Source organism: Haliaeetus leucocephalus, unplaced genomic scaffold (genome assembly GCF_000737465.1).
Source record: "Haliaeetus leucocephalus isolate CR32 unplaced genomic scaffold, Haliaeetus_leucocephalus-4.0 Scaffold137, whole genome shotgun sequence".
Lineage (NCBI taxonomy): Eukaryota > Metazoa > Chordata > Aves > Accipitriformes > Accipitridae > Haliaeetus > Haliaeetus leucocephalus.
In genome coordinates this window covers 2,922,714-2,937,138 of record NW_010972573.1, presented here as the reverse complement: position 1 = coordinate 2,937,138, position 14,425 = coordinate 2,922,714, and the positions used below count along the sequence as shown (strand labels likewise).

Genomic DNA, 14,425 nt, shown 5'->3' with positions numbered 1-14,425 from the left:
GGGGTTCCCCCGCCGCCTGCCCGCCCGTCGGCAGGCGTAAGGGGCTGTCGAGGGGACCCGGCCTGGGGCTCGGCAGTAACGGAGGCCGCAGGGTGATCCCCTCGTCAGCGGTGGGCCCCCCCGGGGGGGGGGGCGGGCTTCCCCGGGGAGGGGACGGGGACCGGGACCGGGACCTGCCGGGCCGGCGGGGGCAGCAGCCCTGCGGGACGCTGGAGCAGCGGGGCCTGATGTCCGCCTGGGAGGCACAGTTGCCTGTGGTGGTCTAGAGGCACAGTTTGGGTTAGGTTTCTTCTAGGGCTGCTGACTGCAGGAAGCCTTTGCGTGCTCTGCTCTTCTGTTTGTGTTAACCCTCAGCTGGGGCTGTCTAGTCGGTCCCGCGGCTAGCTGGCAAAACAGATCCAGAAGTGACCTGTGGTAAAAATCGTAATCTTCTGTTGAGCTGTTCTGAACTGTGATCATTTCTGTAAGCTCGTTACAGCCATGTAATGCTTACGCTGGCAAAGCTAGGGGAGATATCACAGGGTCTAGAATAAGCAGGAGGAGAATGAAACGTTTAAGCTGATGTTCTTTCTGAGGGTGACGTTCATCAAACTATCAAACCGTAGCCTGATAAATACAGCTTTTGCCTCATGGATAGTTAGAGCTGGGCATCTATTTCCTAGTCCATAGAACTTTCTAATAACTTATTTCCTGTTTCATAGCAGTGTTCTTCATCACAGTAACAGGCTAAGATTCCAGCTGATATAATTAGAGCTGAGAATCCAATACCCAAGTAACAGTCTTTGAGTATTTACAAAAATGGAGTATATAAAAAACAGTCAGTACATGATGTAGACTTTCTTCTATTTCAGAGCAGCAGGGCTGCAACATGCCCTGTTTTCTCACAGTTCCGTTTTAGTAGGTGGTTTTTGCCATTTATTCTTTGAATTTAGTGTCACATCTGTCACTCTTTGTTGTACTGGATCCAGGAATCATTGGACTGTTCTTTGGTAATTTAAGTCTCTAAGGGACCGAAGAACTTTAAGAAGGAGGTAACTTCTTTTGGGGGTTAATTTTTACACTTTTGCTGGATTCGAATGATGCATAGAGGGGCCTAACAGAGCCAGCACAAGGTGAGCAGCAAGGAGGGGACTGCCCATTCAAATGTGGTAAACTGCTTATTAGCTCATGGCTTCTCCAAAAAGGAAAGGCTAAGTTCTGTTCCGAAGAAATAAGTGCTTACAGTGTTTCAACACTTGCCACAACAGAACTGTAGAGTCTGCTTTATTGGATCACTGTTTTTAAATAGATTTCTCTTTGATGTCGAGTACATCTGTTGAGATGATCTTTGCTTCCAAGACAGCAATACAAAGCAATAGAATGAGAGATTTTGCTGTTTCTTCTTTCATGTCTGCTGTTTACTATCTTTGTTTTGGCTGAAGCGCCTCAGAGTGTCCAGATAGTGGCAAGAGTATCTGTACTGGAATGTCTAATGAAAACTCCTTGCTGCAGTTGAAGCTCTTCACCTTGCTCCCTGACATTACCATAATCAACCTGAGCATACTAACAATGCTTAGGAAAAGAAATTGTGGAAAAATACATGTGGGGCTATAGAAGATTTAGTTAGTCTTGGTTAACTCTGGCTAACAGGATGCCCTTTTTAAACTTACATGAACTAGTCGTTCAAACTGACAGCTTTAAATGTCCTGAAGTGGTATAGGCATTCCAAGGACCAAAGTGTAATGAAAGGTAATAAGCAATTAAGAGCAAAGGAATAACGGTGATACCAACAAATCCACAGGCTGGTGTATGCAACATGATGGCTTATATCACAGTCAGTTTTATTTGAAACTAGCTCAACAAATAAATTAAAAATCCATCCATAACTTCTCCTAGAACTTTTCTTGATGCTCGCAATTTGGGTACATTCTTTGTCTGGTAGAGTTTTTTCTCCCCTCCCACTGGAGTGGTAATTAGAATTTCTCACTTGGATATCAAGATCCTAAATCCTTCTAGAGAAGCCAAACAAATAGTCAGTCCTTGAAGATGTCTTCTAGCATAGGGTTGGAAGAGTGATGGTGCTAGTTTCAGTGCATTGTAATCACGTACTTCCTTTATTGACTCTGCTATTGACAGGGTTTGCTGATGTCATCAGTCATAGTTCAACGTGTCTGGGTCTGTGATAAAAACCCCACAACTTAGAATGGATTTCCAAATCTTTCCGTAATAAATGCAAGAGATTGGTAAGGAAAACTGCATAGACAAGCCAGTAGTACTTCCAACTTAGTACTCAAACTTGTTCTTCTAACTTACACTTTTTTGTGTGATAGTAAATTTCAGCAGTTTGTTAATCACTGTTCATAAAAGGATAGAAATATGGTCATGTACAAAGCACCACCTAAGACTTGCAATCAATTGTATTTGACTTTTGGGGATAAATGTTGAAGAGCAGAAAAACCGGCCATCAAAAAACAGTCAGAGCAATAGCTTAAAATGTCTCTTTCATCATGCAAAATGCTCTCGCACAGCACTTAATTATTTCCTTGTGTTACAGAAGGCAATAGAGCTTGCTGGCAAGGCGGCACAAGAAGATAAAGCAGGAAACTATGAGGAAGCCTTCCGCTTGTACCAACACGCTGTGCAGTATTTTCTCCATGTTGTTAAATGTACGTGTAATGTATTGGTTGATTAAGTAAAGTTTAGTAGTCAAATTGGACGGAGCAATCTCTTACGCTGACATCAGTATTTAAATTTTTACTTTCTTCATCAGCTGATACTTGCAAATTGTAGTCTGACTTAGGTCATATATTTTGTAGCTTTTGCCTTTACTGTGTTGTGTACTTGCTCCATTCTTGTAAGAAGTCAGATTTTTTTTTTTTTTACTTGTGTTTTGTTTTAGGTTTTTTTTTTTAAGAGAGGAAGGCAGGGGTTTGTCTCTCTTCTGGACTTCTGTCTTTGTATGTTGTAATTTTTCTTCAGTTTCCATATTCTCATTATTTTATGCCTTTTCACACTTCCATGTACCTTTTGTATCATGTCAAGTGTTTGTATGCAAGGAGTGGGCTTTCTTAATGTAGATACAGCCCTAATCTAAGTGGGCTAGGGTTGCTCACCTGACATAAGTGCACTTGCAGATCTCCATGATTTGAAAAAAACACTATTTTCTTTATAGTCACATAGGATAATTTGTGTTTATCACTTCCTATCAGCTTATATTTTGTTGACTTTATCAGAATATCACTTTTTGTGCTTTTAACAATACTGATGTACTTTTGGAAACAACACATAAACCTAACGTTAAATTTTGATTGCTGATTTGAAATACTGTAATAGTGACTAAGAGAACAGTGTGGCTGTTGAACCACACCTAACTTGCAGATGTTTTATGTAATTTTTTTCTGTATGAAGTGAACATCTTTTAAATTTAGTAGGCTATGGAAAAATAAAGGATGCTTCTAAATAAAAATTGCTTAGCACAAGCAGCTTCTTGATGAGCTATTTTAGAAAAGGAGTTACTAAGACAATGTATAGCAGCTTGAAAGGCTGACAGAAGAGCTTCCAGTGCCATTGTCCTTAATCCTTTACTCTCAAATTTTAAGCCAAAGCAATGTTGAGGTGTATATTTGATTTCTGGCAGGTGATGACATCCTTCCTGTCACTTCTTCCCGTGGTACAGTGGAAAGATAGGTGTTTGATTGTGTGGTGAACCCTGAGAGAGGTATATTAATAAGATATAAAGAAGACAGATTTAGTCTTGTTTTCTGATTGATGCACATGTGTTCTGCTGTTAACAAAGCATTGTTTCTCTTCAAACTCTTAGATGAAGCACAGGGTGATAAAGCAAAACAGAGCATTAGAATGAAATGTACACAATACTTGGACAGAGCAGAAAAGCTGAAAGAATATCTGAAAAAGAGAGAAAACACTGCACCAAAACCAGTTAAAGAGTCTGGTCCTACTGATGGAAAAGGGTATGTTTTTGGAGAAGGTAAAGCAAAATACTTCCTGAACTCAGCTTATTCTAAAATTCAACTCTTCAAAGATCATTTTAACTAGTGTTTTTTAAATGCTTCAAATGACTACTAATGCTGAAATACAGTGGGCTAATAAAAGAAAAATAACATATATTAGCATCATGGGCATTTCTGTGCTTGTTTACTAAAATGTGCGAACACTTGCATAGGAAATTCACTGAAGAATGAAAGCTGTTTCAGACTAACACATGATTATAGGATTTAATGGCAATAAGTCTGATGACCCTTAACGTTTTTCTACATTTAAATACTTACTAACTAGAAAATAAATTCAGAATGATGATTACTAGGGCCCGAGTTTGATCTGTCTCACGCTCGCTAAGACGTGCAAAGCTCTATGTAGGGTGAAGTTTTGTAAGATGGACTGAATCATTCTAATGCCTTGCTGCATTAGTTTATCTGCTGTTTTCCTTCTATTAGATTTGTTTTTCGTTTGTGTATCAGAGAGCTGAACAAGCAGAGCCTTTTTTGCATTTGCTACTGCCTTTGTGGGGATAGGAGAGGGGAAGGATTCAGGATGATACCTTCTGGTGGGATTGCCCTTTTTAGCAGTCCTGAACAGCTAGAGTTGTTCAGTTGTCTCTTGAAACTTCACCTGATTTTCAGTCTCCTTCATTGTCTACTTGTCTCATCAGTTTTATTTTTTGAGCTGTACTGTGTTCTGCTGGTTTATAATAGAAGGAATTGCTAATATCACAGAGGCTACATGTATTTTCGTGACCTCCACTCCAGTTGTTCACTAAGTCTCTTTTTTCCCCTTGTTTAACTTCCGGTTTCCTTTGTTCTGACAAGATGATGGTGTAGAGTTTCATAGTACTAGGGGGAATTGACCAAGTCCTGTTGCAGTTCCAGATAGGGGACGAGTGCCAATATCTACAAATAAACCATTTCAGTGCTTCTCTGTTGCTTTTGTTTCCTAAACGCTGGCTCAGAGCATGTAGGAGTGTGTTAAAAGAGCTCAGACCCATAAGAGGAGGTTGAAATAGTGAGGAGGGTGAATTAGAAAGAACGTGGTGTAGAAAAGCAGGAGTACAAGAGGACAATGATGTAAACTTGTAGAGATCTGAAGGCATCTCAAGGTTTCTTTCATTCCTCAGACTGGTGGTTTTTCTGCTTTCTGCATTCTGATTTTTATCCTAAGTCAGCAGTCTCCCTTACTGTATTTCAACATTTTCTTGTTTTTCGTGTTTTTTCCAAATCAGGAATGACAGTGATGGGGAAGGGGAGTCAGAGAATCCTGAAAAAAAGAAGTTACAGAATCAACTTCAAGGTAATTTTGAAGCATCCTTTTCTTTAAATAGGGGTGTCTTCAGTCAAGCAAATTCCTGTGTTTTTTGCCATGTAAATGTTACGGATTAACTTGCTGTCTGTAAGTGGCTCAGATAGTATGAACTCTTCACATACAAAAGCATGGTCTTTATGGAAGTATGGGTTTGTGTGCCATGAAATTATACAGTGACTGTGTTGAAATGTTTCTCCTGTACCTTGTGCTTCATGTTAAAATTGTACCATTTATCAGGATAGCATTTTCCAATGGGAGAAGTTGCAAGATCCCAGGTAGCTATTGGCTAAACTGAATCAGTGTTTTTTACTCTTAAGTGCATTGGAGTATTGCCTAGAGGCTAAGGTAACAGACATCATACACTTAGTGTAAGCAGGACCATTTTCACAAAAAAGCTTGTGCTCAGGCATAGGAGTTGAGAACATGGATTCGTGCCCATTTATAGTAACAGACAGCATTTTCTCATGTGCAATGATGATGCTTTTCCAGTTGAGTTACGTAATAGTTTGGGTTTTTGAACTGAAATGCTGAATACAATCAGTGATGCGATGTACAGCAGCTACCAGTAGTTTTATACACAGTAAAAAAGAGGCTTGCTTTGTTGTTTTACCCTTTAATGGTGAAGCACTGTTCAGAGCTTCCCTGCCAGAAGGTGCTTATGGATCTGAAGAAACTTGGTTGTTCTTCCCCTATTTTTCAGTGTAACAAAGATCAAATGCATTTACCACATCTTTCTGCCTGTGTAATTTCAGGAGCTATTGTATCATATTTGGAAACTGTGCCAAGTTTTTTTTCTACTTCTCTGCACATTTATTTAATGTTATGCACAGTTATATGGGACAGTTTCCTATATTTTAAAATGACAGAAAAATGATGAGCATTAGACTGTTGTCCTGTCTCTCACTATAAAGGCTTTGTTTCTTCCCACATGAATCTGATTTTCAGTTCTTACTTCAAGAAGTAGTTTCTTGCACCCACCACTTCTTTGATACTTTCTATAAAATGACGACGTTCTTGCTTATACATTTGATTGCTTGAAAGTCTGAGGTGTGAGATCCTTGGTACCTTTAAACATAACATAGGAGTCTGTTACTCAGATAATACAAGCTCTGGGCAGCCTTCAGATTGCTCATTTTCATTTTGCTTCCCACAACAGCCACAGAAATTTTTTGTATTTAATTTTGCTGCCTTGTTACTCCCAGCTGACTCTGCCTTATGGAACTTCCCCAAATCTGTGGGTATTTATCAGGTTTTTAATTATAATAGCAACTTGGCTTATTGTAGGTGAAGTGACCAGTAACATTAAGACTGGATAGTTAGTTGTGGGTCTATTGTCATGTACTCTTGTTTAGTATTTTAAAGTACCTTTTGTACTCTATTGCTTAATCTTCCAGCTATTAATTTACACCTACAAAATTAGGAAGCCTACGATTCCAGTTTGATTTGTGTCCTGGTACAGGTAATCTCTTACAGTGCAGTGATTTCAGTTACCATGGCATGTCTCGTTAAGATAACTCTGATATTTCAACTTTAAAATAATCTCCTGTTCCTATCTGAACTGGTACCTATTCTGCTAATTATTTTAGTGATAGAGCCCATAGTTCTGTTTACTTTAAGAAAAACTGAGATGTAATCAATCTAGCAAAAGAATTTAATGCATTGGAAGTGGGTGGTTGAATTAATTCCAGTAAATAGATTGCAAGCCAAGATGGTTTGCAGTCAACTTTCTCTGTAACATTTGTAACATCTTTAACAATACGATGTTGCTTTTGGACTCTAAATTCCACATTGTTAGCAATTGCAATTGTTAACAGAAATTGTTCATTTCAATCTGATAGAAAAGGAATGCAGCAAAAGAAAAAAATCTCAAAGGAGATACTTAAAAAGTAAGCAAGTGTTATTTGCTTTATTCATTAGCCAGTGAGTAACAATCAATCCTGTAGAAGAAAAAAAGCCTTAAATTACTTCAGAGCCCTGAAGGCAGAAGGTGAAAGTGTCAAGAAAAGAGCTGGTGAAAGCCAGTTGTGAAGTTTTAGAAAGCTCCTTGTAGAGAAATAGGGCAACTGAAACTTTCAGTGTACTTAGATAAGCATTGGGTTGGTTGTCATTTGTTCATGTTAGAAAATTTTGCTTACCTTTTGGATTTGCCTTGGCTAGGATTACAAGATCTATTATTCAGCTACTAGCTCAGATCCAAGTTGTCCCATCTAAAAGTAGTCAAGACAATACCATTTTTAGCATGTCAGACTAACCAGTCTGAAGTGAAGGCTAAATTACAGCTCAGTTAGCTAAAATCAAGCTGAACTAGTTGGTTGAGCAAGATGAGACCTTGTGATAAACTTTTGAGAGAATGTGGCTAGACTAAGAAGACGCTGCTTCTGCAGCTAAGCAGGCTCCATAAAACCTTTCCCATGCTTTCAGCCCTAGCTCTCAAAGCTCTTTACCATTAGATGATCCAATTGTTTGCTGCCCATCTGGAGATACTCAACAAGTTACTTCATCTGCTGGAGAATCTTATAAATCCTGGGCTAGTGCAGCTACATTGCTTCCCTTGTTTAAAATGAAGTTTCAAATTTTTCAGGAAGTACAGTGATGGTTTAGTGAGGAGATGATGCCTGGGTACCTGTTAGAGAAGGTGCTACTCCTCTGTGACTACTAAATGCACATTTGCTGGTCAGGTTTGGGCTAGCTTTAACCATTGCAGGACTTCTACTAACTCTCGAGTATTCTGGTTATCCATGGTTTATTGTGATAAAACAATGTGACAGATTTCTGTAGAAATAACGTCCATTTGACTAACAGTATTCGATGTTTATATCTACTTAGAAATGCCTTGTTTTTATTCAGTATGGACATGGGCATAGATTTCCTAATTTATTTTTTTCCAAAATGGAATTTGTTGAAGTTGTGAAAAGATATGTGCATCACTAATTTATACAATCTTTTCTTATAGGAGCAATTGTTATGGAGCGACCAAATGTCAAATGGAGTGATGTTGCTGGCCTCGAAGGTGCCAAAGAAGCACTTAAAGAAGCAGTGATCTTGCCCATTAAATTTCCACACCTGTTTACAGGTCAGAATTAAAGCATTTATTTGCTATTGGCCAGTCAGGAACGGCAGTGGGGTCTGAGGAGTGTTGTGCCAGTGTTATCAGATTCAAGCTGAGCTCTTAAAAAAGATTGTGATCCATCTGACAGAAGTTTCATGGGTAGATGTGGAAAACCTCTGAGTAAATTAGAGGGGCTTCATCAGAAAAATAGGTCCAGTCTTTCTACAGTATTTTGAAGACTGCTGGTTTCTCTCTTGCAGGAAAGAGAACACCCTGGAGAGGGATCCTCCTGTTTGGACCACCAGGAACAGGAAAGTCTTATTTAGCAAAAGCTGTGGCGACAGAAGCAAACAACTCCACCTTCTTCTCAGTATCTTCCTCTGACCTTGTCTCAAAGTGGTTAGGTGAAAGTGAAAAGTAAGTTGGAGTTGCCAGAGGTCCAGGAAAACATTGGCAAGAAGAAGTTAATATAGAGCTAGATAAGTTGCTGTAAAGAAATTGAATTTGAGGGAAGGGTCATGTCTTTTTAAAAACAAACCTCAGGTGTTTCTATGCTTCATGCTGCAGTGCCATGTAAAGATATCATCATGTACTACATTTTGTGCTGCTGCAGCTGGACCTCTCTTCAGTGCTCAAGACAGTTTTTAAAACTAGCTTAGGTTTTGGGACCACCATGGAGCTCATTCCCCTTCTGAACTCAGCTGTGATTGCACACTACATCAGTCTGAAGCGTTGGGGTGCTCTGCCTCTTGGCATGTCCCCACTCATCTGTCCCAGCAGCTGTGCTGTTAACACATGCCATTTCTTCATCCATACGGAGGTGTTTTTTCTTTATTCTGATTTCAAACAAAATCTGGAAGACATAAGAGACTTGCAAAAATAGGTTAAAGGAGAGGAGCAGCCATGAAAGAAAATTTCATGGTTCCCCATGCTAACTGTTTGTTACTATATGATGTGTGAAGATGACCAGGAAGCCTGAAGTGACGTGTTGTCTGCAGTCTAGAAGCGCAGGAATTTGTCCATCTAGGTTTCCAATGAAGATTACCTGAATTAAGAAAAAGCTCTGGGTTTGTACAGAAGAGACTTTCTGTGATGATGAGAATACTTGTCAAAACCATGCTTTAATACTTTGAAGTGTGGGACAACTGAGCAACACTATTTAAAGTTGATAGGATGAGGAAGAAAGGCCACTAGATAAAAGTGTTTGAGCTGTTTTTTTTCCTCAAAGCTGGAAACCTTAAGCTGCTTTTCTGTTGCAAAAGGAATACAGAACTGGAGTCCAGCTTGGCGTTTTTTCTGTTTGACTTCATTTGAGACTGTTGCCTGAGATTTAGTGATGGTAATGTGAAGAATTTCCCAGCATGTTCCTATTTATTTTCCTTTTTAACTGAGTAAAATATGTTATGGCTAGGGTTTTTTTTGCAAACCAACTTTTCTTGTCATACAAAAGGTATTTAGTAAAGTTTTATAACATAAATGTACATGTTATTTCTTACAAAATCTCTAGAGTTAACCTGATTAGGTTACAAATGTTAAATAAGAGAAAGCCATGTTCTTTTGAATCTGCCAAAAGTGGTGGTTTTGTATAGTCCAGGCTGTCTTGTAGAAATGTAAACTAAAAAAGGGTTTTTTCTTGCAAAACCATGCTTGGAGTACTCTAAAATGTTTCACCTCCCTTTAAGCTGGGCTATCTCGCTCAGTATAATGCTGAGTCTTGGAGCTGGAAGAATGTTGTGTCTTTGAGTAGCTTTATGTTAATACTTTTCTTTTTTTAGCTTTCTCTAAAGGAAGTGACTGTATTGTAATCTTAAGTTATGTGTTTTTACTGGTGTAATCATTAAGATAACTGAAGCTGTTTCCTTTTTTAAGATTAGTGAAAAACTTGTTCCAGCTTGCCAGAGAAAACAAACCTTCTATTATCTTCATTGATGAGATAGATTCCCTCTGCGGGTCAAGAAGTGAAAATGAAAGTGAGGCTGCTAGACGGATAAAAACAGAATTTCTAGTCCAGATGCAAGGTAAGTTTACTTGGTTTTCAGAATCAGTTAAAGGAATTAAGATAGGTATTTTAAGTATAGCTTGCATGAGAACACTAAAAAGATGTGCAGTTCCACAACATTTTAAAACAGTCTCTGTTTATCATCTAAACAGTGAAATGATTTCTGCCCTGCTGTAGGGGTTGGTGTTGACAATGAAGGAATCTTGGTCTTAGGAGCAACAAACATACCCTGGGTTTTGGATTCTGCTATCAGGAGAAGGTATGATGGCATTTTTTTCATGGTATGAAATTTGCAACTGTTGTGAGAGTTCAGTCTGAGACTACTTCAGGTAGTAATCCAGCTCATGTTTGTGGACATGGCTAATGTTCTACAACTCAATTCCATGAGATGGACTGAGCCAATCTAAGAGCCCCTTGCCCCTTTAAAGAGGTAGGTTGTTCACTCTTATATTGGCCCTGTAGTTTATTTGATTTCTTGGTTAGATGATTGTGCTTGAGCAAGCAGAAAACTATTCTGTTTCCCTGTTGGTTGGTTTTCTGGTGGGCTTGGGGGACAAGTTACAAAATATGTACCTCAGAAGGACGAGAAGGGGTAGAGCTTTCCTTTTCAGCTGTTAAACTGTTGAGCAGCTTGAGTTCTTTCATGGAAATGTAGCCTTATGTTACACAGAAACAGCATGTTTTTCTACTGGTCAGGCATAATTTGTGATCTTTCAGTGCATGCTTTAACTGCTGTTTTGTAGATAAAGGACTTCCATACCTGTATCTAATTAGCTGGGTCTTTTTTGAGCTGCAGAGCAGCAGAGGACAAATAACAGCTATGTGACAAATATGATTATGTTGTGATGAGAACACAGCTTGGATAATGGTCATTTTTGTAGGCTAAAGAAACATTACTTTTTTGTGCCTGTCACTGACTTTTATGTACTTAATTGAAGCTGGCCATACTTTGGGGGTCGGACCAGGTGACCTCCAGAGGTTGCTTCCAACCTGTATGACTATAGTTTTGTGCTAGACATTTAGAAGTGAAGGTGTTGCTTAAAATTTCAAGTCATTTTTGAAGTTCCAGCTCTGCGGTCCACAGCACAAGGCAGGTATGGATGGACCTGATAGAGTGGGTCCAGAAGGGGGCCACAAAAATGATCAGAGGGCTGGTATACCTCTCCTGTGAAGAAAGGCTGAGAGAGCTGGGGTTGTTCAGCCTGGAGAAAAGAAGGGTCCAGGGAGACCTTACTGTGACCTTTCAATATGTAAAGGGGGCTTATAAGAAAGATGGAGAGATGTTTTGGATTTTTTTACCAAGGCCTGTAGTGACAGGACAAGGGGCAACGGTTTTAAACTGAAAGAGGGTAGGTTTAGACATATCCTTATGTCTTAGACATATCTTCCTTATGTCCATGTTTGGACATAAGGAAGAAATTTTTTATTATGAGGGTGGTGAGACACTGGAACAGGTTGCCCAGAGAAGTTATGGATGCCCCATCATTAGAAGTGTCCAAAGTCAGGTTGGATGGGGTTTTGAGCAACCTGGTCCAGTTGAAGATGTCCCTGTTCATTGCAGGGGGGTTGGACTAGATGACCTTTAAAGGCCCCTCCCAACCCAAACCATTCTCTGATCTCTGCAGTGTGAAAGAGTAGCTCTCTAAGTCTTGTCCGTAAGACTTAAAGGAACTTGTACAACAATGGCAGTAATCAAATGAGGTTTTCATGGATTTGGTCCACTTTGTCATGTATATCGAGTTGGTTGTCTTCTACAGAATTTGGAGTCGCTCCTATTTTGTTGGTGGGAGGTAATCCCCACTGTGAGAACAGATGCTGCTTCAAAGGAAAAACTGCAGTTATCAACATTTTCTGACAACTGTATTGAGAATCTGACTTCAAATTTGCTTCCAACTACGAGGTTTCCTTTAATTTAGTTGGAGACTGTAGAAAGTTGTTGTGTCGGCTTGTTATCAGGCAGTTCTTTGAGTGTGAAAACTGTTCAAATATACTTCAACACTTGAAGACTTTTTCCCCTCAGTTTTTTCTTTTAAAACAAACTCTGATGGAGAATATCTGGAAAAATTTCAGTCTGAAGAGAAGATCTTTGTCGTGATAAGGAAGTAGTTGCTATATTCTGGATGTTAGCTTATGCTAGCTACAGTATGTATGAGAACAGGTTGTTGAATATTTGCCTTAGAAAATTTTTTTAAAGGTTTATAATACTGAAACTGCTTCTTTCTAATATTGTTAGGAGCAAACTATGTACTTATTTGCATAAGCTTCTTTCCACTGTGCACCTGCATGAGCTAGCATCTGTGGAACATTTTGTTTTTTCTTTTTTAAATAAGGTTTGAGAAGCGTATCTATATTCCTTTACCTGAAGACCATGCCAGGGCTGCAATGTTCAAACTTCACCTTGGGTCAACTCCGAATCTCCTAACGGAATCAGATTATCAAGAGCTTGGAAAGAGAACTGATGGCTATTCTGGTGCAGATATAAGCATCATTGTACGTGATGCACTGATGCAGCCTGTTAGAAAAGTGCAATCAGCTACTCACTTTAAAAAAGTAAGTAGGAATCAAAAATTTTTCAAGTTATTTCATCTCTGAGAACTATCTTAATTTGAAAATTCCTTGCAAGTAAACTGAATTGGTTTTGGGAAATACTGCACGCTTATGAATGTCCTTTTGATCGACCAGGGGAGAACTTGGGTATTTCTCTTTTTTTAATCTTCCCTCATCTCCCTGCCCCCAGCCTGTCCTGCCATAAGTCTGATGGAGCTAGTTTCTGGGTATTCATGCTGTGTAATCCAAGCTCTGATGACTATTCATGTCTCTAGGTAGCGTTAAAAGCATTCAGTTTGAAGTTTGACTTAAATGGGAATGTTACAGAGGTGCTCTTTTTCTGGATCAAGTTACATGGTTCTTCATGTTTTTCTAGCATGTTTAAACAAACGTATCCCTCATCCACGTGGGAACAGATGGGTTATAATTATGAACATTCTGCTTGCTTTGTATATTTTTTGAACTGAAAAATTAAAGTTCTGGTAAGAACATTGAATCAATGTTACTTGTGACAGTAGTAAAGACACAAGACAACTGAGCAAGGTCTGTGTTTCATTGGGCAGTAGGCAGCATTCTATGGATGCTGCTGTAATGTGAAATAGTTTACACTTAAGTACACTTGAAGGAGACTATTGAAACTATATTGTTTGGCTTATCTTGCAGTTACATCTACATACTATGTACTGACTTAAGAAACATTTTTTCTAAATGTTTGGATCTCAGAAACTTTACCTGACAAAGAACCAACTAGAGTTCTTTAGCACCAGTCTAAATCCATTAAATCTGGGAATGCTCTTTTTTCCCCCTGGAGAATTTGCACATATGGGTCTTGTTCAATCAAATTAATTGTTCTCTATAAACTATTAAGCTCTTCAATGGGGAAAAAAAAAAGTGTGATAACGTTATCAATGGTTGTAAACAGAGTTCCAAATACATACAACACGTGTATTGGTTAAATAAAATTATATTTTTCCTGTGTAGCATTTTTTAGAGTAGACCCAGACTAAAAGTATTTTTTGTTTACATTTTTACTGCAAACTTTGATTTTGCAGAAATTTTTGTATCTTAGGTAAAGGTGAGTCAAGGTATTCTGTAGAGGTCTTTGCTGCTGTAAAGGGAAGTTTTCATCTGTTGCTCCTTAAAAGAGCAGGTGTGGGGTTGGGTAAAGTAGTAAAAAATTTAGATCCTCAGCTGTCAAGAGATACGTACCATGTAATTTGTTTTGGCAGCAGTTCTTCGTCATCTCAGTTACAATTACAGGTTTTTCACCAGTAACTCAGTCTGACATAAAAGGGTTAAGGGCCCTAAACTGAACAGCTACAGTTGTTTAGAATTGAAGATAGGCTCTTTTTTTCCATGTAGTTTCTTAGGAACACATTCAGCTTACAAGTTGAAGAAAAAGGAAGACTTAAATCCAATATGGTCCAGAATATGAGAGGACTACGTAACTTTCCAGAGTCTGCATTGAGGAAAGCTTGGTCAGCTTTGTAGTTATTAACATAAACCTGCAGCCTGTCATTTTGGCGGGGGGGGGG

The 14,425-nt window shown here is 38.9% G+C and overlaps 1 protein-coding gene across 2 annotated transcripts in view; it reads left to right on the top strand.

The window, feature by feature from the left end:
• Positions 1–14,425, top strand: part of VPS4B (vacuolar protein sorting 4 homolog B (S. cerevisiae)) — a 22,906-nt gene that overhangs the window by 248 nt on the left and 8,233 nt on the right. For both annotated transcript variants that reach the window (XM_010585994.1, XM_010585993.1), the window contains exons 2-9: positions 2,534–2,645; positions 3,800–3,950; positions 5,216–5,283; positions 8,249–8,368; positions 8,605–8,761; positions 10,214–10,362; positions 10,521–10,602; positions 12,674–12,893. In XM_010585994.1, coding sequence (XP_010584296.1) covers positions 2,534–2,645; positions 3,800–3,950; positions 5,216–5,283; positions 8,249–8,368; positions 8,605–8,761; positions 10,214–10,362; positions 10,521–10,602; positions 12,674–12,893 — 1,059 coding nt within the window. The remainder of the gene's footprint in view (positions 1–2,533; positions 2,646–3,799; positions 3,951–5,215; positions 5,284–8,248; positions 8,369–8,604; positions 8,762–10,213; positions 10,363–10,520; positions 10,603–12,673; positions 12,894–14,425) is intronic.